The 22,089-nt window shown below is 49.6% G+C and overlaps 1 protein-coding gene across 1 annotated transcript; it reads left to right on the forward strand.

The window, feature by feature from the left end:
* The first annotated feature begins 6 nt into the window (after window positions 1-6).
* LOC131510826 (zinc finger protein 77-like) lies at window positions 7-22,089 on the forward strand. The gene is made up of 4 exons (XM_058728408.1): window positions 7-1,413; window positions 8,428-8,554; window positions 17,060-17,240; window positions 17,645-22,089. Exons 1-4 carry the CDS (start codon window positions 1,411-1,413, stop codon window positions 18,654-18,656), a joined length of 1,323 nt encoding a protein of 440 aa, XP_058584391.1. The 5' UTR covers window positions 7-1,410; the 3' UTR covers window positions 18,657-22,089.

The raw sequence follows: 22,089 nt of genomic DNA on the forward strand, positions 1-22,089 counted from the left end.
TGTTTGAAAAAATGGAGCTGTAATTCACATACCATAGCTCACACTTTTTTTAAGATTTATTTTTATTTAGTTTTATTTTATTTATTAAAATTTATTTAAGTGTTTTTCTTTGAGAGAGAGAGTGCTAGGAAGAGGCAGAGAGAGGGAGGGAGAATCCCAAGCAGGCACCATGCCACTGGCAGGGAGCCCAACTGGGAGTACCAGCGGGATTAGGGGTGCAAACCCATGAACCCACAAACGGTGAGATCATGACCTGAGCCCCAACCAAGAGTTAGATGCTTAATGGACTGAGCCACCCATGCTCCTGGGGCTCACACTTTTAAGAGTAAAACTCAGTGCTCTGTTTTTTGTATGGTCACAGAGCTGTGCCACATCAGTGTACTATGTGCAGAAGGGAAATAGAGCCTTTTACATTCCACGTTCACAGGAACTGACTACAAACTGCGGTGATTTTCCTTGCAGAATATAACGCACACCTGAGTACTATAACATGTCACACCTGTGGCTGTGTCCTGCTGGGGCCCAGGGGTCCCATGTCCCACGGAGGCTGAGAGCACGGGCATGTTTGGTTGACCTGGGGGCAGAGAAGTGGGAGCGGGGCCTTGCGGTGTCAAGAGTCAGGTCAAAACGCTGGGAGACCTTATCTTCTGTTCCGTGACATCACTGGTCATTGAACTGTTCTTAAACATGGGACAGGGGCACCGTCACCTCGCCCGCGTGTCCACCGCAGACACAACCGTCACCAGGCCCTTCTGCTCTGTCTCGTTCCGATCCGGCGCGGGACAAGGGAGGCTCCGCGGAGAAACCGGGTCAGATTCCCGGGACAAAGGAAGAGGCAGGCGGGTCAGCCGGCCGGGAGGGCGTTCGGCCGGAGCCGATCTTGGGGCGGGCGGATCAGACACGTGTGTACCGCCGGCCCGTCACTCAGGGCGTAGGAGGCGGGGCCTGGGGGATCTGCCCAATCTGGCGCCACAGGGGCGGTGCCGGGACCACCCTCCAATCAGAACGTGAAGGGCCTCAGGCTGCCCTATCACAGTGCGGCAGTGCGGTGTCTCGGAGAATTGTCCAATCGAGGTGGTGGGGAGTTATCTTCGGAACAGCGTCCAATCAGATCGCATTGCCTGAAGCAACGCCCAATCCGTGCTTGGGGGCGCATAGCGCGGTGCATTTATATTACCGGGTCCGGAAACACTCCAATCAGGCCCTGGTGGGTGGGGGATGGGGTGATGCCATCCCGCTCGGTGAGTGTGAGCTCTGAGTCGTGGCTGCTGGTGTGCGCTTGTCCCGCGCTCACCCAGTTTTCCGGTCCGCTAGCTCCTCGGTTGGAGGAGGGGCACGTGAGGGCCGCGGAGTCGCCGGGTCGCGGGATCAAGAGGAGGACGCCCGGAGAGCTGCGTGTGCGGCCGCGAGATGGTGAGTGGCCGGTCCCTGGCCCGGGACGCGGAGGGGCTGGTTCCAACCGGCCTGAACCGGTTTGTAGCGACCGCGGACCCCTATTTCCCTGTTCCCCGCGAGTTCTCTCCCGAGTTTCCCCTGTGGGCCTTCGGATGGGATCCCGGCGTTCTCTCCCATCCTCGCGTGTGGGTCTCATAGTCTCTACCCGAATCTCCGCCGTGGACCACGGTCCTAACCCTAGATCGGCCATGGGCCTCGGGGTGAGGTTCCTTTGTCCTGTCCCCTCTCCTCGTGGGGTCCCGGGGGTCCCGTCCAGAGATCTGTGGGCCGCGGGGTGGGGTTCCGGCGTCCTATCCCCTCTCCTCGTGTGGGTTCCGCAGGTCCTGACCCAAGTCTCTGTCTTTGGCCATGGGGTGGGGTCCCCGTGTCCCGTCACAATCACGGGTTTCCATGTGACCACCCGAGTCCTGGCTGGTGGAAGGAGGCGGGGACCACCACGTGCGGGGGCAGTAAAACCTGGGAATCGGAGTCCGGGAACTCACGATGGACCTGAGAGATAAATCCAAATTCGAGCTTGTCGAGGACACTTTGTTACAAAGGAGTTCCAACAGGGACGAGGTCCCGTCTCAGAGATCCTCGGATCCTCAGAGATTCAGCCTCTCCAGTGAAACAGAACCGGCGCTTGGCTGTTCTGCAAGAGGGGGATGGGCAAGAAGGCCCAGTGTCAGGATCCCACCCCTACGGTGGAGGAAGGCCTCATTGGCTCAGGTCCCCCGGGCCTCGTTCCTCAGCTCAGTGGATGTTCCGCGTGTGGGCCACCCACAGCCAGGGGCCTGTGGGGAGGACAGTGGCCTGGGTAAAGTTTGGGTAGGAAAGGGGCAGTGGTGGACAGTTGGTCAAACCAGGTTCAAAGGAAAAATCCAAACTGAGTAAGGAGAGACGTGTATTGACAAAAATGATTGCAAAGGTGGGGGAGGGGACTGTTGCACTAGGGGCAGGGGCCCTGCAGGGGGGAAGGACTGTTGCACTAGGGGCAGAGGCTGTGCAGGGGGCTAGGGAGGCTGTTGCACTAAGGTCAGGTCGGTGGTGGGGGCGGGCTGTTGCATTAGGGGCAAGGGCTGTGCAGGAGGGCGGGGGGCTACATTGACAGGGAGGACACTGTGAGCCTAAGACCAGTGAGTATCTCAAGAGTCGTGTAGAAGGGAGGAGAGGAGGAAAGAAACCAGGCATGAGCAGGTGTGGTGCTGACGTTGGGGTTCCCTGCGGCCAGCCTGTCCCCCTGTCCCCAGGAGGGGCTGTGTGTGGCTCAGGCTAAGATCAAGCCCACATTCCGGGGTCTGGAGGAAGGAGAGAAGCCAAAGCAAAGTGGGACCAGCCAGCATTTTGTGCCCCTTGGTCACGGGGACAAGCAGCTGAGCTGCTCACAGATGAGGCACAAAGTGTGGGTGTGGGGGTCTGCGCGTGGCCCTGTCGTGGGTGAACAGGGGGACGTCCTGTGAGTCTTCTGGTCTGGTGGGGGAGGGGCCCTCGTGCAGCCTGCTGTTTTCCAGACCCCAACAGGGTGGGGGAGGGAGTGCCTTTCCCTTCCACTGAGGTTTTCCAGGGAGCACAGGGCTCAAGTAGGCGTCTGCATGTCACCTGTCACCTGTGAGCAGGACCTGTCACCCTGTCCAGCTCAGCACGGGTCCTCTGCCAACCTCTTGTTGAGCAGGTGTAAAATGCCCGAGTTCTTTCTGCCTCTTTTCTTCCCCTTCAGGGGAGAGGGTGGTAAATGTGTCAGGTCGTTTCTGTTCCTGTCCCTGCTGACTCGGGTTACTCTGGCCTTTATCCAGAGAGCGTCCCCTGGGGAAAAGTGTCTGAGGACAGAACTGTCCTTCTCCATTAGGGTTAGGGGGGGATCTGCAGGGGGCTCCACACCTTCATGCCAGGTGGGTGGAGTCATGGATCAGAGGATTCATCCAAATGCTGGTGACAGTTCCATGCAGGTCCAGAGTTGCAAAACTGTGATCCTGACCCACTTCTGGTTAATTGATGGTGGTCTGAGATACACAGAAATTCCTTGAACTGGGTTGTGTTCAGTTGTGACTTATGATTTGCTATCATGAGGCTAAAGTTAACAAGCACCTGTTCTCTGAAATGGATCAACAGTTTCCATTTATTTAAAACCAGAGAGTGCCCTAGAACTTCCTTTCTTTCTTTCATCTCAAGCACACGTAGAAGCAGTGATTCTGCACGTTTTCCTTCACATGCTGGGAGGGGGTCTTGGTGTCATTCGGATGACCCAGGGTGCTCAAAGCTCAAAGCAGAGACCCAGGTCTCAAGTTCCTGCTTGTCTTGTGGCTTCATGTCTCTAAGGGTAAATGCATCGCCATTTTTACATGATGGGGAAAATTGCATATTGTAGATTGAGGGTAAGTTAAAATTTACTAAGTGATGGGGATGCAGCGAGTGAGTCAGCCATCAGTGCAGTGGGAGTTACCCGCTTTATGTTGTCCCGCTCGCGGGCGTGACTCGTATCTCCTGGAAGTCACACATTGGTTTATCTGATTCCCCCGGGGCTGAGCGTTTCTCACATGTGGAGTTCCCTCTTCTGTGGAAACGTTTCCAGCGTGTTGTCACCTGTAACTCACGTGTCTGCTTCCTAATGTTCTGTTTCCTTCACAAATGTGGACATTTGTCTGTTTCATTTCTACGTGTTGTGTTTTGTCCAGGTCAGGGTGTGTCATTTCTCTGTGCTGCCTGCGTGGATGGACCTGTCACATTTCCCTTTTTTTTAAGGTTATTTATTTATTTTGAGAATGAAAGAGCATGAGGGAAGGAGGGGCAGGGAGAGAGGGAATCCCAAGCGGGCCTAGCACAGAGCCCGACGCCGGGCCCGATCTCCTCAACCCTGAGATCATGATCTGAGCTGAAATCTTGAGTCGGACGTTTAACAGGCTGGGCCACCGAGGCACCCCCTGCACATTTTCAGTGGACTTGAACTTCCTCATCTCTTCCTGTGCAGACAGCCTTCTTTTGTTCTGTGAGAAAACTCCTCCTTCACTCAGGTCATAATCACACGTGCTGGACCTTTCTGTGTGTTCCACTTGTTCCCATGACGGTTAAATCCACAGGTCTTGGTTACTGTCCATGAAGTGGACGAGGGAAAGGATTCCTTTTTTTTTTTTTTTTTTAATGTTTGTTTAATTTTTTGAGAGAGAGACAGAGAGTGTGAGAGCAAGGGAGGGGCAGAGAGAGGGAGACGCAGAATCCGAAGCAGGCTCCAGGCTCCGAGCTGTCAGCACAGAGCCCGACGTGGGGCTCGAACCCACGAACTGCTAGATCATGACCTGAGCCCAAATCGGAGGCTTAGCTGACTGAGTCACCCAGGCTCCCTAGGATTCCTTTTACCCCTTAGATAACCAGCCTTCCCTGGTCCCATGTGTCCCCATCTCTGCTGATGCCACTTGCTAAAGTCAGGGGCGCCTGTCTGTGCATTTCTTTGTCGATCAGGGTGTTTATCCGTCTGTCTGTTGCTGCCACGTATTCTGGTTACTGGTAACTGGTAAATTGAAACTGTCAGTTACTTTACCCCCAAAACTGAGGTTGTTCCGGAACAGCAGGGAATTAGTTCTGAACGTGTAAGATACCACAGGACCACAGGCAGTTACTAGAACAGAGGAGAGGGACGCTCTCCTAGAGAGGCCAGGAGGGGCCGGGATGGAAACACGGGATGTGGAAGAACCTAGAGCTGGAAGCAAAGTGGCTCCCCACTGGCAGGGTGGGGGTGGGGAGGTGGCATCCCGTCTGAGGCAGGCTGGGCTTGCAGGGTGCTGGGCTTGCGGCTGGGGCCCCCGGTGAGGACGGGGCAGGACGCGAGGGCGCCCCCTGCCGGCCCCCCACTCCGTCCCTAAGGAGCTTTCCGTGTGCGAATTTCTACATTTCCTCTGTGTGACCTCAGTGTTTCCTGAGAAGCATCTGGGAGTGAGAGGCGGGTTTGCTGTATTTAGTGGATTGGTCCCTCAGCGCCAGGAAGGACGTCTCCCGCTTGGCGTGTCTCGTGTTGGAGGGAACGAGCAGAGCAGCGGAAACCAGTCGAGGCCACAGCTGAGTAACAGGGACGGTTCGGAGGGAGATGCCGTCAGACACTTGTCGTCTAGTCCGTGTTCATCAGCAGTGTCCGCCTTGCAGAGCGTGTATTTGTATGAATCACACGGGTCACCGGCAATAAAATATGGAAGAAAAGTAGCATAACTCTATGGTTTGTTCTAATCCGGGACCCCGGGTCTGAAGGCAGCCCACTGAAATGTTTATTGGCACTTATTCCAACCCCGGGGAGAAAGTTCTCCCTGTGGAGGCTGACCCAGAGTCCTGTTGGCCTCCCAGAAGTATTGTTCTTGGGGTGTCTGGGTGGCTCAGTTGGTTGATGATGGTACTCTTGATTTCAGGGCAGGTCATGTTCTCATGGTTCATGGGTTCAAGCCCCGGGTTGGGCTCTGTGCTGACAGTGCAAAGCCTGCTTGGGATTCTCTCTCTCCCTCTCTCTGCCCCTCCCCTGCTCCTGGTCGCTCTCTTTCTCTCTCTCAAAAAAAAAAAAAAAAAAAACCAAAAGCAAAACAGAAGTCAGTTATTTTTCCAGGAACAAGTAGGTGTATCTGGGTAGAGCAGAGAATTACAATTTGGGACAGGTAAGCCCCAGGAAAACCACAGGCAAGTCTGAAGAAAAAAGGGAGGAACAAAGGGAGGAGCGCTCTTTTCTAGAAGAGAAGGCGTTGGGAGGGGCTGTGCCAAGCTAGAAGTCCATTGGAGCAAACTGGGAGAATCCAGGTGTAGCGGCTTTTCATTGGCTGGACTGTGGTCGTCTCTCATTGGCTGACATGTGACTCTCTCACTGGCTGAGCCCTGGCTCGCTCTCATTGGCTGAGCCATGGTTGTCTCACATTGGCTGGGTTGTGACTGTCTGTCTCTCATTGGCTGGGCTGTTGCCACCGGAGGAAATAATCTTCCTTCCTCCTGCATGAGCAGTGATGCATTATGGGTGTGCGGGTGCGTCTCTCCGTGTTGTGTCTGCCCTTGGCCCTGAGCGGCGGGTTCGGGAGCTTCCCCTGTGGACTCCTGACTCCACTTCAGTCGTGTCGCCTTGACTCAGCCTGGAAGAGGTGCCCGGCTTCTGGGTGGTTTTCATCGCTGGCGATCGGGAGTCGTGCCGCGGAGAGCAGAGCGCGTGCGCACGCGTGTGTGTGATGGCGCTCGTCCTCCCTGGTCTGGGGCAGGTGGATACGAGGAGCGGACCTGCCGTGTTGGGTGGGAACTCCACGTTGCTCATGTTGGGGGTCCACCAGACTCTTCCAAGGCGGCCGCCCCCTCTTACATCCGCAGCAGGATGAATGAAGGAGAATGCGCCCTGCTCACGTCCTCGCCAGCGCTTCCTGGGGCGTCTTTATAGCCAGTGTGGTGGGTGCGAAGGGGCCTCTGCTGGTAGTTCGAGGCGCGTGTCCCTCGTGACGAATGTCTAGCATCTTTTCATCGACCCACTGGCCATTTGCATATGTTCTTGGGAGAAGTGTCTGGGTGCGCAAATGTTAGGTGTGGACTTTTCCCCGCCGCCCCTTTTCCGGGATGAGGAAGTTCCTTTCTGTTCCTAGTTGGCTGAGTATTTTTGTCAAGAGAGGGTGGTGGGTTCAAGGAGATACCTTTTCTGTGTGTAAGTGATCATGGGGTTTTTGTTTCTCTCCTGTTCATAAAGTTTATGACTGCTATTTTGCTTGCTGAACCAACCATTTTATTCCCAGATAAATCCCGCTTGGTCATGTTGTAGAATTCATTTTATATATGACTGGTTTTGGTATCACCATAAACTGGCCTCGTAGAGTAGGTTGGAAGTGTTTGTGCACAATTAAGTTTTGTGGATAGATTCCAGATGATGGTGACATTGAGCATCATTTCATGTGCTTTTTGGCCATTTGTGTATCTTCCTGGGGAAATGTGTACTCGCATTCTTTGTCCATTATTTAGTTGTATTATTTGTCTTTATACTGTCTTTTTTATTGTTGTTACATGAGTTTTTAAAAACCTGTTTAGATCACAAACCTCGTATCAGCTATGTGACTAGCAAACCCACATTGTAGCCCCAGACGAAGGGGTGTTGCCTTTGTCGTTACTGATGTAGCTGGGTTCTGTGTCCTTAGGTTTTGGGGACGTGTCTTTTGTTTTGCAACTTCTGATTATTTTTATCATAGTTGTTTGGTCTTTATTTCAATGATGCAGTGTCCTCTGATTTTGCTCAAAAGATATTATGTGGTTTTTTTTTTTTTTCCCTCTCTGTTAAAGTCACCTCTTGCTCTTTTAGGATCAATCTCTCAGGGAACTTTTCTTTCTGGTGCCCTTTTGCTTGCATTCTGGGTACTGGGTTATATATTTCAGAGGCCCTGCTGACCTCTGAGTTTCTTCAGGAACCAGAACTTGTCTTACACACCAGGTGTGCCAGGCGCCTGGGCCCTGGCCTGTGTCGGTGCCCAGAGCCCAACTGATCCGGGGAAAGGGTCATGTCTGCCTGTCGGAAGAGAGGGGACTCCGCCAGGCTTCTTGCCCTTGTTCCTTCCAGGGCGAGAGCTGCTCCCATCAAGCAGCCCTGGAATCTGAGTGTCCACAGCATCCTGACATTCTGGTCGCAGTTCTTGGAGCTGACGAGGCATAATCGTCTTAGAGCAAGCCAAGCGTGTGTCCTCCGATTTGTGTGCTGTCCGAGTGAATATCTCACTTTTCAGTCTGTACGGAACTGGTCTGCTCAGGTGTGTCTCAGTAGAAATAACCCAGTAAATTGGGTGTGTGCAAGTCTATGGCAGCTCTTGTCATCGCCCTCTGCTTCAAGTCCCAGCCCTTCCCGTCACTGTGCGCAGTGCAGTGGGTCTGCCTGGGTGTTGTCACTTCCTACTCACGTGTGACTCACGGTCCTAGGAATGGAGTGCAGCTCCCCGCCTGTCACCCTTTATCCTCCCGCACACGTAGGTGATGATGGAGCTTTGCTGCAACAGAGTGTGTGGTATGTTTCAGGACTCTGTGGTCTTTGTGGATGTGGCTGTGAACTTCACCCCGGAAGAGTGGGCTTTGCTGGATAGCAGTCAGAGGAACCTCTACAGAGATGTGATGCTGGAGACCTGCAAGAACCTGGCCTCCGTGGGTAAGCATGGCTCCATCCCTTCCCTCGTCTTGGCGCAACAAATGTTTCTTACAACTGTCCTATCCTACCGGGGCCGAGGAATGGGAGTACGTTGGAGGAGAGGTAGACATGGTCCAAGCCTTCATGGAACCTCCGTAGAGTCACAGAGCTTTTCCATGAGAAAAGTCTTATGTGTTAACTTGCTCTATTCATCTGGATTAAGGTCTGAGACTCCCTAATTTAATAAATGTGAATGCGGTCTCTGGTGAGTGCTGTTTTGTGGTTTTTACTCCTGTGGAGGTTACACGGTGGCGAATACACATTGGACACCTTAATATTGCTGCACTTAAATCCTCACTTAACGAGGAGGGAAGGCGGCAGAGTAGGGGATCCTGAGCTCACCGCGTTCCCCGGACGCTCTGAGGCAATAGGAACGTGTACTCCCACTAACTCTGCGATGCCTCGAAAACTGGCGGAACAGGTCTTTCGAAGCTAACATGAAGGCTACATGGAAAAGGGTAGGCAGGGGGGAGATGTGGTTGGAAACCAAAACCCCCGGTGTGCCTGTCCACAAGTGGGCGGGACATCCCAGTTACCGAGAAGCTGGGGAATCAGTCCCCACACCATGCACCCCCGGCCCGGGGGACTACAGTGGAAAGCCCAGGACCCATAACACCTGCCTTTGAAAATCAATGAGCCTTAAGTTTTGGGGGTGAAACCTCACAAGGGCTTCACTCTAGGCTCTATCGTTTGGCAGAAGGTCCAGCATAGGGGCAGCCTTTTGAAAATCACCTTAGTTGTATGTGATAGAGATTTATTGATTAATTTTAGGACACGCACTGGAGGCTCAGGGAACTTCCTCCAGGAACAGACGTGTAGGCAGGTGTCATTTCTCTTGCCCCCCTTCACCCTGGATGGTCAGGTGCTTGTGGGAGCCAGTTCTGACGCTCTGCGTCTATGCTGCCAACACCAGTTGCCACACGACAGCATCCCCCCAGAGGACCCCCACCGGCCCCAGGATACAAAATCAATGTACAGAAATCTGTCGCATTCCTATAGACTAATAATGAAGCAGCAGAAAGTTAAATTAATGAAGAATCCCCTCTTACAATTGCACCAAAACCAATACAATATCTAGGAATAAGCTCAACCAAAGAGGTGAAAGAGCCGTATTCCCAAGACGGTAAAACACCAATGAAGGAATTTCAAGACAACACAAGGAAATGGAAAGACTGTAGTGCCCCAAGCAATGTAGAGATTTAATGCAATCCCTGTCAAAATTCCAACAGCATTTTTCACACAGGTAGCACCGAAATGCTAAAATTTGTATGGAACTACAAAAGACTTCAAAAGCCAAAGCAATCTTGAGAAAGGAACACGAAACTGGGGGTATTCCAATTCCAAATTTTGAGTTCTATTACAAAATGGTAGTAATTAAAACAGGATGTACTGGTACAAAAATAGAAACAGAGATCAGTTGAGCGGAACAGAAAACCTAGAAATAAGCTCACAATTACATGGTCAATTAACCTTTTTTTTTTTTTTTTTTTAAGTTTATTTATCTTGAGAGAGCGTGAGAGTGAGTGCAGGGGAGGGGCAGAGAGAGAGGGAGAGGTAGATCCCAAGCAGGGTCTGCACCGTCAGCAAGGAGCCTGATGCAGGGGTTGAACTCACCAACTATGAGGTCATGACCTGAGCCAAAATCAAGAATCAGATGCTTAACTGACGAAGCCACTCTGGCACCTCGTCAATTAACCTTTGACAAAGGAGGAAAGAACATACAGTGGGAAAAGTATAGTCTCTTCGACAAATGGCACTGGGAAAACCGGACAGCCACATATAGAATGAAACCAGACCACATTCTTCACCACACAAAAATAAACTCAAAGTGGATTAACGACCTAAATTTGAAACCTGAAACCATAAAACTTCCTGAAGGGAGTGTAGGCAGTTCTCTCAGACATTGGCTAGGGCAACATTTTTCTAGATCTGCCTCCTGAGGCCAAGAAAATAAAAGCAAAAATAAACTATTGCAACTGCATCGAAATAGAAAGCTTCTGCACGGTGAAGGCAACAAGCAACAAAAGTAAAAGGCAGTCTCCGGAATGGGAGATCATACATCCTATAATGGGTTAGTATCCAAAATATATAAAGAACTGAAACAATGCAATACCCCACAAGAAGCAATCTAATATAAAATGGTCAGGATGGCTCAGGTTGTTGGGCGTCTGACTCTTGATTTTGGCTCAGGTCATGGTCTCACGGTTCGTGGGATCGATTCCCACCTTGGGCCCTGTGCTGATAGCAAGGAGCCTGTTTGGGATTCTTCTCTCTCTGCTCCTCCCCCATTCATGCTGTCTCATTCTCTGTCTCTCGAAATAAATACATATTTTTAAATACATATATACATATTTTTAAAAATAAGTTTTTTTTAAATTTTTTTTAACGTTTATTTATTTTTGAAACAGAGAGAGACAGAGCATGCATGGGGGAGGGGCAGAGAGAGAGGGAGACACAGAACCGGAAGCAGGCTCCAGGCTCCGAGCCATCAGCCCAGAGCCCGACGCGGGGCTCGAACTCACGGACCATGAGATCGTGACCTGAGCTGAAGTCGGACGCTTAACCGACTGAGCCACCCAGGCGCCCCATAAAAATAAGTTTTTTGATTTAAAAAAATTTTTTTAATAAAATTTTTAATATTTTAATTTTTTAAAACTTACTTAAATTTATTTTTAAAATTTTTATTTTTAAATAAAAATGTTTATTTTTGTGAGAGAGAGACAGCGTGAGCTGGGAGGGGCAGAGAGAAAGGGAGACAGAATCTGAAGCAGGCTCCAGGCTCCACGCTGTCAGTACAGAGCTCAACGTGGGGCTCTAACTCACCGTGAGCTCATGACCTGAGCTGAAGTCGGAAGCTTAACCAACTGAGCAACTCAGGTGCCCCTATTTTTTTTTTTATGTTTATTTATTTTTGAGAGAGAGAGAGAGACCGTGCATGAGTGGCAGATGGGCAAAGAGAGAGGGAATCTGCAAGAGTCTCCAGCCTCCAAGCTGTCAACACAGAGCCCAATACAGGGCTCGAACCCACAGACCATGAGATCATGACCTGAGCCAAAGTGGGAGCTCAACCAACTGAGCCACCCAGGTGCCCCAATAAATAAACAATTTTTAAAAATGGGTAGAAGACACGAAGACACAGTTCTTCAGAGAAGACATCCAGATGACCAACAGGCACGTGAAAGGGACTCGGCATCACTCCTCATCAGGGAAATGCAAATCAAAACTATAAAGACATATCCCCTAACACCTGTCAGCATGTCTGAAAGAGAAAACACGAAAACAAATGTTGGTGAGGATGTGGGGGGAAAGGAACGCTCGTGCAGTGTTGGTGGGAATGCAAACTGGTGCAGCCATTGTGGAAAACTGTGTGGAGATTCCTCAAAGAATTAAAAATAGAGCTGCCCTATGATCCAGGAATCGCGCTTCTGGATATTTCCCCCAAAACACACACACACACACACACACACACACACACAAACACTAATTCAGAGGCATACACGCACCCCTGTGTTTATTGCGGCATTGTCTACAATTGCCAGACTATGGAAGCAGCCCAAGTGTCCATCACTAGATGAATGGACAGAGAAGCAAATGGAGTATTACCCAGCCATAAAAAAAGAATGAAATCTTGCCATTTGCAACAACATGGATGGCGCTAGACAGATTACACTAAATGAAATAAGTCAGAGAAAGACAAATACCAAATGATCTCACTTCTATGTGGAGTCCATGAAACAAAAGCAAACGAGCAAAGGGAAAAAATGAGGGTGAGACAAACCACGAAACAGATTCTTAACTATAGAGAACAAACTGGTGGTTACAAGAGGGGAGGTGGGTGGGGGGCATGGGGTGTGTAGGGGATGGGGATTAAAGAGTACCCTTATGATGGAAAAAAAAAGAAATTGAAGATGATACAAAAAGTTGAAAGATACAGTATTCTCATGGATTGGAAGGATTAATATTGTTAAAGTCCGTACTACAAAAAGCACCCTACAAATTTAGTGTACCTACCAACCTACCAATAAATAGTATTTTTTCAAAGAACTAGAGCAAAATATCCTAACATTTGTATGGAACCTGAAAAGCCCCCAAATAGGCAGAACAGTTTTAGGAAAGTATAACAAAGCTGATGATATGATAATCCCAGATTTGAAAATATACTGCAAAACTGTAGTAATCAAAACAGTATGGTATGGCACAAAAACAGACATAGATGAAGGGAACAGGATAGAGATCCCAAAAAGAAAGCCATGCTTATATCGTCCAAATATCTACAACAAAGCAGGTCAGAATAATACGACGTGGAAAAGACTGTGTTCAGTAAATGGTGTTGGGGAAAACTGGACAGCGACCTCCAAAAGAATGAAACGGTGCGGAGAAAGGGGAACCCCCCTGCACTGTTGGTGGGAATGCAAAGTGGTGCGGCCACTCTGGAAAAAAGTATGGAGGTTGCTCAAAACAGTAAAGATGGAACTACCCTACAACCCAGCGACTGCACTACTAGGTATTTACGCAAAGGATTGAGAAATACAGATCTGAAGGGGTACACGCACCCTGATGTTTATAGCAGCATTTTTTTTTTTTTTTTTTTTTTTTTTAATTTTTTTTTCAACTTTTTTTTATTTATTTATTTTTGGGACAGAGAGACAGAGCATGAACGGGGGAGGGGCAGAGAGAGAGGGAGACACAGAATCGGAAACAGGCTCCAGGCTCCGAGCCATCAGCCCAGAGCCCGACGCGGGGCTCGAACTCACGGACCGCGAGATCGTGACCTGGCTGAAGTCGGACGCTTAACCGACTGCGCCACCCAGGCGCCCCTATAGCAGCATTATTTATCATAACCAAGCTATGGAAGCAGCCCAGATGTCCATCGACCGATGAATGGATAAATAAGATGTGGTTTATATACACATCACCAAAGATGATGAAATCTTGTCATTTGCAACTACATGGATGGAACTAGAGTGTATTAAGCTAAGCGAGATAAGTCAGACAGAGGAAAACAAATACCATATGATATGAGTCATATGTGGAATTTAAGAAACGAAACAGATGAACATAGGGGAAGGGGGAAACAGAGACTCTTTTTTTCAACATTTTTTTTTTTTTTTTTTTTTTTTTGGGACAGAGAGAGACAGAGCATGAACGGGGGAGGGGCAGAGAGAGAGGGAGACACAGAATCGGAAACAGGCTCCAGGCTCCGAGCCATCAGCCCAGAGCCTGACGCGGGGCTCGAACTCACGCACCGCGAGATCGTGACCTGGCTGAAGTCGGACGCTTAACCGACTGCGCCACCCAGGCGCCCCAGAGACTCTTAACGATAGAGAACAAGCCAAGGATTGATGGGGGGAGGTGGGTGGGGGGATGGGCTAGATGGGTGATGGGATAGCACCAGGTGTTGTATGTAAGTGATAAATGATGGCTTCCACTCCTGAAACCAATATAATGCATATTTACTAACAAATTTAAGTGAAAACTTGAAGGGGCGCCTGGGTGGCTCAGGCAGTTCAGCATCCGACTCTTGGTTTCAGTTTGTGATTTCACAGTTCGTGAGTTCAAGCCACGAGCTGGTATTCTCTGTCCCTCTCTTTCTGGCCCGCCCCCACTCATACTCGCTCACTCTCAAAATAAATAAACTAAAACAACAAAACGGGACCACTTTCTTACAGCTTACACAAAAGTAAACGATATGGATCAAATACCTAAACATAAGACTTGAAAGTATATACCTCTTGAAAGAAAACAGAGACAGTAAACTGTAAGGACATTAGCCTTACTGATATTTTTGTGGACTTGTCCCTCAGGGAAGGGTAAAAAAAAAAACAACCCAAAAAAACCCAAAAAAAACCCACACGAAACAGTTGGGACTATATCAAACTGAAAAGCTTTTGCAGTGAGGCATCTATCAACATGATGAAAAGGCAACCCTTTGTTTATGGGAAGGGGAGAAGATATTTGCAAATGATATTTCCAATAAAAGGTCTGTATCTGGGGTGCCTGGGTGGCGCAGTCGGTTAAGCGTCCGACTTCAGCCAGGTCACGATCTCGCGGTCCGTGTGTTCGAGCCCCGTGTCGGGCTCTGAGCTGATGGCTCGGAGCCTGGAGCCTGTTTCCGATTCTGTGTCTCCCTCTCTCTCTGCCCCTCCCCCGTTCATGCTCTGTCTCTCTCTGTCCCAAAAATTAAAAAAAAAAAAAAAAAAAAAGTTGGAAAAAAAAAAAAAAGGTCTGTATCTAAAACATAAATAATTCCTTGGGGCGCCTGGGTGGCGCAGTCGGTTAAGCGTCCGACTTCAGCCAGGTCACGATCTCGCGGTCCGTGAGTTCGAGCCCCGCGTCAGGCTCTGGGCTGATGGCTCGGAGCCTGGAGCCTGTTTCCAATTCTGTGTCTCCCTCTCTCTCTGCCCCTCCCCCGTTCATGCTCTGTCTCTCTCTGTCCCAAAAATAAATAAAAAACGTTGAAACATAAATAATTCCTACAACTCAACACCAAAAAAAAAATTGATTATTAAATGGGCAGAGGAACTCAACAACAGACATTTTCCTGAAGAAGGTGTTGAGATGGCCAATAGACATTCAAAAAGCTGTTCAGTATCACTAATCCTCAGGGAAATGCAAATCAAAACCACAATGCGATATCATCTCAGAGAAGATAGATTGGTTAGTATCAAAAAGACAGGAAATAGCAAGTATTGGTGAGGGTGTGGAGACCAGGAAACCCGTCGTTGTTGGTGTGAAGGTAAACTGGTGCAGCCATGTTGGAAAACCATATGGAGCTTCCACAAAAAACTAAACCACAAGTACCACATGGTCCGTAATTCCACTTCTGGGTAGTTGACCACAGGGGAAAAAAACCAACACGCAAAGATATGTGCGCCCCCACGTTCACTGTGGCACTAGTTATGGTATTTAAGATGTGGAAGCAACCCAGGAGTCCGTCGACAGATGAACTGATGGGGAAGAGGTGGTATCTACATACAAGGGGCATCACTCAGCCGTATAAAGTGGATGAAGTCTTGCCATTTATGACCACATGGATGGACTACAGGGTGTCATTCCAAGTAAATAAGACGGAAAGACAAACACCGTGTTGTAACTTCACACGTGGGATCTAAACAACAAAATGGAGGCACAGACAACAAAAAGTAGAAACAGGTGTAAAAACAGGAGATCAACATGGTGTTTGCGAGGTTGGAAGGGGCTGGAGGGACAGGTGAATGGATGAAGGGGATTGAGAAGTACAGAGTTGAGCTTATTAAATAAAGAAGTCTTGGGAGTGAAGAGTGCCACACAGGGAATACGGGCAGTAATATTGTAGTTTGTATAGAGTGGTGAGCATTTTGTAATGTATAGAACTGTCCTATCACTATGTTGTACCCCTGACACTAATATTATAGGTCAATATGGTTCCTTCTCCACCCCCCAAAAAAGCCCAGGGGCTCCTGGCTGGCTCAGTCAGAAGAGCATGTGATTCTTGATGTCAGGGTCATGAGTTTGAGCCCCACGTGGGGTGTACAGGTTAGTAAACAAAAAAACAACAAAAAAAAAGCCCGCACTTACCCATCATCAATGACCCTGAAGACGAAAGTCAGGCCCATCTTCCAGATTGCTTGTTGTCCTTCAAATCCTCCCTCCTGCTGAGCTCTTCTCAGGGGCAGGACAGCAACCACACACACACCATCTAATTTCCTAGCGGCAGCTGGGGCAGTGCAGGCAGCCTCCTCCGAGGGCCTATGTGCCTTCAGAACAGGCCAACCCTCGGTTGGACCAGGTTCTGGAGAAGGGATTGGCGTTTGGACACATCCATTAGAAACATGACTCGGGGGCGCCTGGGTGGCTCAGTCGGTTAAGCATCTGACTCTCGGTTTTGACCCAGGCCGTGATCTCATGGATTGTGGGATTGAATGCTGTGTCAGGCTCCAGGCTGACAGTGCAGAGCCTGCTCGGGATTCTCTCTGTCCCTCTCTCTCTGCCGCTCACCTGCTCGTGCTCTCCCTCTCTCTAAAAATAACTAAACTTAATAAAAAGAAAGAAACATGACGCAGTCTGTTTGAGAAGGGTGGTGTTTGTCACTTACCTGGCTTCCCTGTTGGACTTTTCATCCATCCTTATGCACATGGTGAGCCTTTCTGTAGTTTTGTTACAGAGGTAGTGTGTCGATGTGTGTATCTTGCCCAGTTCCTTCCTATTTTGCTTTTCTAAAAAATACTGATCTCTGCATTAGTCTCCATCTATATTGAAGTATTTCTGAGTGAACAAGTTGCCATTTGATAGTTTTCCTATCATTCCCAAAGTCCCAGATTACCAAGGTCCTCAGAATTTTTCCTTGGTCACCTGACCTTTCTTCCTGATGAACTTCATTTACATTTGAGATCAGTATATGAATGGAAGTCTACATTCGGTCTGTTTTCTTTCTTTTATCCACTAATTCTTTTCCAGCAAACTAAATTTTGCTACCAAATGTTGCAGATTATTGCATTCGAGTTAATACCAGTGGATCAAGTCCTCAGTGGGATGTTTTGGAGGATGAACCATCTCATGAAGAAAAAATAGTAAGATTTGCAAGAAATGATTCCTGGTCTGTTTTTGGAGAAAACCAGACATTTCGTAGCAGAGGAGACTACCTGCAAACCCAGGAAAGGCGTTTGAGGTGAGTGACACTTGCAGGGAGGAGGGGGGGACGTTTGCAGATTGTGAGACGAACTTGAAATTAAAGAACAGCTGAAAACCTAGCGCAACAATTGTGTAATTGATGGGGAAAATGCATTCTATGTATTGATCGTCTGAAACCCCATTCAGTTGGAAACCACGGTCAGGGGAAACTCTACGTAAGAAGCCCTGAATGTTACGACTCTATTTGAGTCCTCGGCCAGACCAGTAAGCTTGTACCACTTTGTAAGCATGGAGACAGTGCCACAAACGTACCCGTTCATTGACAGTGGCCACTGTGCAGTCCCAACACTGATTAGCAAACATCAATAATAGATCACTAGTGAATAAAGAGACCACTTCTCATCACTAGTCCCTAACCGTGTGCCTTCCCGTTTTGAACAGAAGTCCTTTCGTGGAGAGTGTCTGTGAACGTATCGAAGGAGATCAACGTGGAGGCACCCTGAACCCGATTACAAGTCTTACCGCGCGCCAGGGGTATCCCATCGGAGGCAAACCCTGTCAATGCGCTAAGTGTAGAGAAGCCCTCACAGGTGGTTTTTTCCTAGGGAATCTGCGAAGATTTCACCCAGGACTCAAACCTAGTCCCTGCGAGGAATGTGGGCTGGCCTGTAGCTGTGTCGCGAGCCTCAGCACTCAGGTGGACGCAGGCCTCGTAGAGAAACCCTATGAAGGTCAGGACGCCGGGAGAGCATCGGAGACGTACGCGAAGAGTCTCAGTAGTAAAATATCTCTAGAGTGCAAGAAATGTGGAAAAGCTTTCATTTGCACGTCTTCCTTTCAGGGTCACGTGCGAGGTTCCTGTGGACAGAGTGTCCATGCGTGTGGCATGTGTGGGAATGCCTTTGTGTTTCACTCCCGTCTTACGTGTCACGTGAGAACTCACGCCGGGGAGAGGCCCAGTGATTGCATAGACTATGGGAAGGTTTACAGCTGCCTCTCTTACGCTCAAGGTCACTCCAGTAATCAGCCTGGGGAAAGAGTTTTTCAGTGTGGGCTCTGTGGGAAAGCCTTCACTCGTCGGACCTACCTTCAAAGTCACGTGAGAACGCATACTGGGGGAAAACCCTATAAATGTCAGGAGTGTGGAAAAGCCTTCACTCGTCGGGCCTACCTTCAAAGTCATCTGAAAAAGCACAGTGGAGTGAAGTCTTTCAAGTGCCAGCAGTGTGGAAAAGCCTTCTATTCGTCCTCGTACCTTCAGATACATGCACGGATACATACTGGGGAGAGACCCTGCGTGTGTCAGCATTGTGGGAAAACGTTCAGATACCCCGCAAACCTGCGAGCTCACGTGAGGACACACACCGGGGAGAGGCCCTACGAATGTAAGGAGTGTGGAAAAACCTTCAGTCGTGTCTCCTCCTTTCGAAGGCACGGGAAAACCCACAGTTGAGTCAAACATCTGAGAGTACGGAGTGTCGTTCCTAATCCGTTCTATCGTTCTTCATTCCTTCGACACGGAACAACGCACGCTGGGGAGAGACGCTTGCGAGTAGTGTGGGAAAGCTTTCAGGCAGCTCCAGCATTTGCAAAGTCATTTGAGATACAGTTGCGTGAAACCCTAGGAGAGTAAAGAGTGTGGGAAAGCGTAGCGGGCTTACTCCTTCCTTGGAGGACGCACAGTGGGGAGAGACCCTTGGAAGGTCGGCACTGTGGGAAGACGTTCAGGCGTCACGGCTCCCGTCAAGAACACGCGAGGCTGCACAGTGGACGGTGAGCCGGTGAATCTAAGGACTCTGGCGGGGCCTTCCAGTGCCCCGTAGACCTGTGGGAGCGTGTGACGACTCACACCGGGCACTGTGGGAGAGCCCCCAGTCGTCCCTCCTCCCACCGAGGACACGTGTGAAGGAAAACACGGCGAAGTGTAGCCTGAGAACGTAGGAACCGTGGAAAAGCCTTCGGGCATCCCAGGAACCTGTGAGCACGCACACACTGGGGACGAGCCCTGAGCACAGCACCTGTGGCAAAGCCTGCATTCTCCCCTAATGGTCATATTTAAAACATGAGCAAACACCACGGAGAGAAATCTTCTCAATGGGAAAAGTGTCGGAAAAGCTTGGAAGGATCGTAGGTCACGTATTTTGTCCATGGCAGGTCGGGCCGCCCCGGCATCTTCTAATTGTTGTAAATATGGATTTGTCTTTGCAAATGCCTCTTCCTTACAGGGATCCCAAGTGCGTTAATTCCAGCGCATGCCCAAGAAGCATCCCACTGTGTCCTTCTCACCTGTAGGGCGTTATTTTGTTATCTCAGATCCGAAAACCGCATACAGTTATGGCAAACGTGTCTCCACGACGATGTCTTCTGGACCCGGGGCCGATCAGTGGTCTGTACGTGTAGCTCGTCCTCTGGTGCAGAGACTAGAATTCCCCGACTCCGCCCTGCCCCTCCTTGCGGTCTTTATTATTGAAAGTTGTGTCTCCACGTGTGCTGTTGCTGCCGTGTGCCCACCTGTGTTCCCCATGGACGTTAGTAAACGCGCAAGGATACTGGAGGAGGACAGTCTCCTCTGATCGTGTTCATGGTTTGACCTCCGCTCATCGCCCTTGAGCTCGGTTGTTCATCAGTCATGACCCACTGAGTTACGAAGAGAAACTTTGTTGGGGGTGCCTGGGTGGCTCAGTGGGTTAAGCGCCCCACTCTTGATTTCGGCTCTCAGGTCATGAGCTTGCGGTTCGTGGGATTGAGCCCCGTGTCAGGCTCTGCGCTGACAGCTCTCTCTCTCTCTCTCTCTCAAAGTAAATACATAAACTTAAAAAAAAAAAAAAAAGAAGAAGAGAAACCTTGTGGCTTGAAGTGGAAAGGTAGTGTCCGGCTGGTTCTGCTGGGTTTCGTTGTGAGCCTTGTGAGGCGGGAGGCCGTACGTCCCAGAGTCCTCCTCTGTGTGGCTCTGAGAGGAAGGCCCTGAGAAGAGGAGCTGTGTGGGGCTCGGAGAGCAGCAGTGAGGAACCGTGATTCTCCATCCTTCCGTGCCGCCAGGGGACAGACGCGTGGGGACCCAGGTGGGCCCGAGTCACGGCGTGTTGTCCTGGCTTCTGGTCTGCCGTCTGGAACAGCCCCCGTGTAAGAAAAGTTTGACATTAGTTCTTGTTAGCCTGTTCCAGAGACTTCCACGAGCTGTCCCGTGACAGACCGTCTTGGCTTCCCGGTCCCCACGGATCCTTACGTTGCCCTGTGACTCTTTGTGTCCGTGAGGCCGTCTCTTCAGGCTGTCGTGCTTACCGAGCTCTCTTATCCTGTGATCCCTTCATCTCCATGCTTTTCTTAAAAATGTTAATTTTACTTTTTTTTTTTGAGAGAGAGAGAGAGTGAGCGGTGGAGGGGCAGAGAGAGGGAAACAGAACCCCAAGGGGGCTCCTCACTGTCAGCACAGAGCCCGACTTCACGGCTCGATCTCACGAACCGTGAAGTCATGACCTGAATCGAAATTGAGAGTTGGACGCTTCACCAACTGAGCCACCCAGACGCCCCTCCATGCTTTTCCTCATATGTGATTTCTGTGGTGAGCATCTCAGGGTAGGTCTCTGTCCTGCCTCCCTCAGACCAAAGGCTGTAGCCACAGATGCAGGAGACCTCTGTCCCCGGTTGCATTGTAGAGAGGCTGTGCTGACCCTGCCTTTCTTCTTTCTGGATGTTTCCGTGATTGGAATTAGGACCTGTGAGTGTATTTGGCAGTTTGTGGGAGTTTTCCTCTATAGCTGGCTGCTGTCTTAAGAGAGAAACCCAGTATGCTTACTGACTTTTGTTACACGTGATTTCCCAGTGCTTAATTCTGTTGTTTTTAATACGTGGTTCAAAGCACTGTAGTTTTTGTGAAACAATCCCCCCCATTATTTCTTAGGAAGCATCTTACCTGGGTTTTCCCATCTTTTACATCTTTATAAGTGTTTTCTGATTCGTTACCCGAGATTTTATGTTCAAATATGATCTGCTGGGGAAGTGACTCATGTTTGCAGTGTGTCATTTTTTCCATACATATTCAGAAGCAATAGTACTAAATACTGTTTATCTTAAAAGTAAAACTGACCAGTTCCTTCGCCAGGAAAAATGTTGATCTGTTCTTAGCAGTTCAGTAGAGGAACGCTTCAGCAAGGGTATAGACGTGTCTGGAGAACAAAGGAGAGGAATGCTCTTTTACAGAGGAGAGGGGGGTTTCTAGAAGGGGCTGGTATAACAGCGCATTGTCGTGAAGCGGGAGTTCAAGTGGAGTGTATTTTCATGGACTGAGCTGTGACGGTCTGCCACTGGCGAGGCCATTCATGGCAGAGGAGAAAACCTTTCTTCCTCCTGGTGGGACAGTAAAGCAGTAGCTGAAGGCGTATCGAATCCGAGGGTGTCTTTCCTTCTGAGTGTGTAGTTGACAATCAGCGCTGGGTCATGAGACCTCCCCAAGATCGTTCTTCAAAGGCATTTCTGACCAAGAGACCGGCTTTACGTTGTTAGTGGTTTTGTCCCTCCGTGCTGGGGAGGATGTGTCTTGGTTCTGTGTCTCACGTTAGAGGGGGAAGGTGCACAGCAGTGGAAACCAGTTAGGCCCCCTCGAAGGAAAGCTGGAGAAACTCTCCAGCACTTCCCACCCCGTCTGTATTAAGCTGATAAGCATCGGAGGGGCGGCCGGCTGGCTCGGTCAGTAGAGCACACAGCTCTTGATCTCAGGGTTGTGAGTTCAAGCCCCACGTTGGGTGTAGCGATTACTTAAAAATAAAATCTTAAGAGACAGAGAGAGATGGTAAGTATGGGGAACCATCTAATTATTAGGTACATCATTTTCACAAAAGTTTGACAGGCAACAATATAGAAACCTCAGAATAAATATACAAAACTAA

This window comes from Neofelis nebulosa, chromosome 4 (genome assembly GCF_028018385.1).
Source record: "Neofelis nebulosa isolate mNeoNeb1 chromosome 4, mNeoNeb1.pri, whole genome shotgun sequence".
NCBI lineage: Eukaryota > Metazoa > Chordata > Mammalia > Carnivora > Felidae > Neofelis > Neofelis nebulosa.

Excerpts from the sequence above, each read along its gene's own strand:
- LOC131510826 (XM_058728408.1), top strand. Across the intron at positions 8,555-17,059 it reads CAAGAACCTGGCCTCCGTGG|ATTATTGCATTCGAGTTAAT; the intron begins GTAAGCATGGCT and ends CAAATGTTGCAG. Across the intron at positions 17,241-17,644 it reads ACCCAGGAAAGGCGTTTGAG|AAGTCCTTTCGTGGAGAGTG; the intron begins GTGAGTGACACT and ends CGTTTTGAACAG.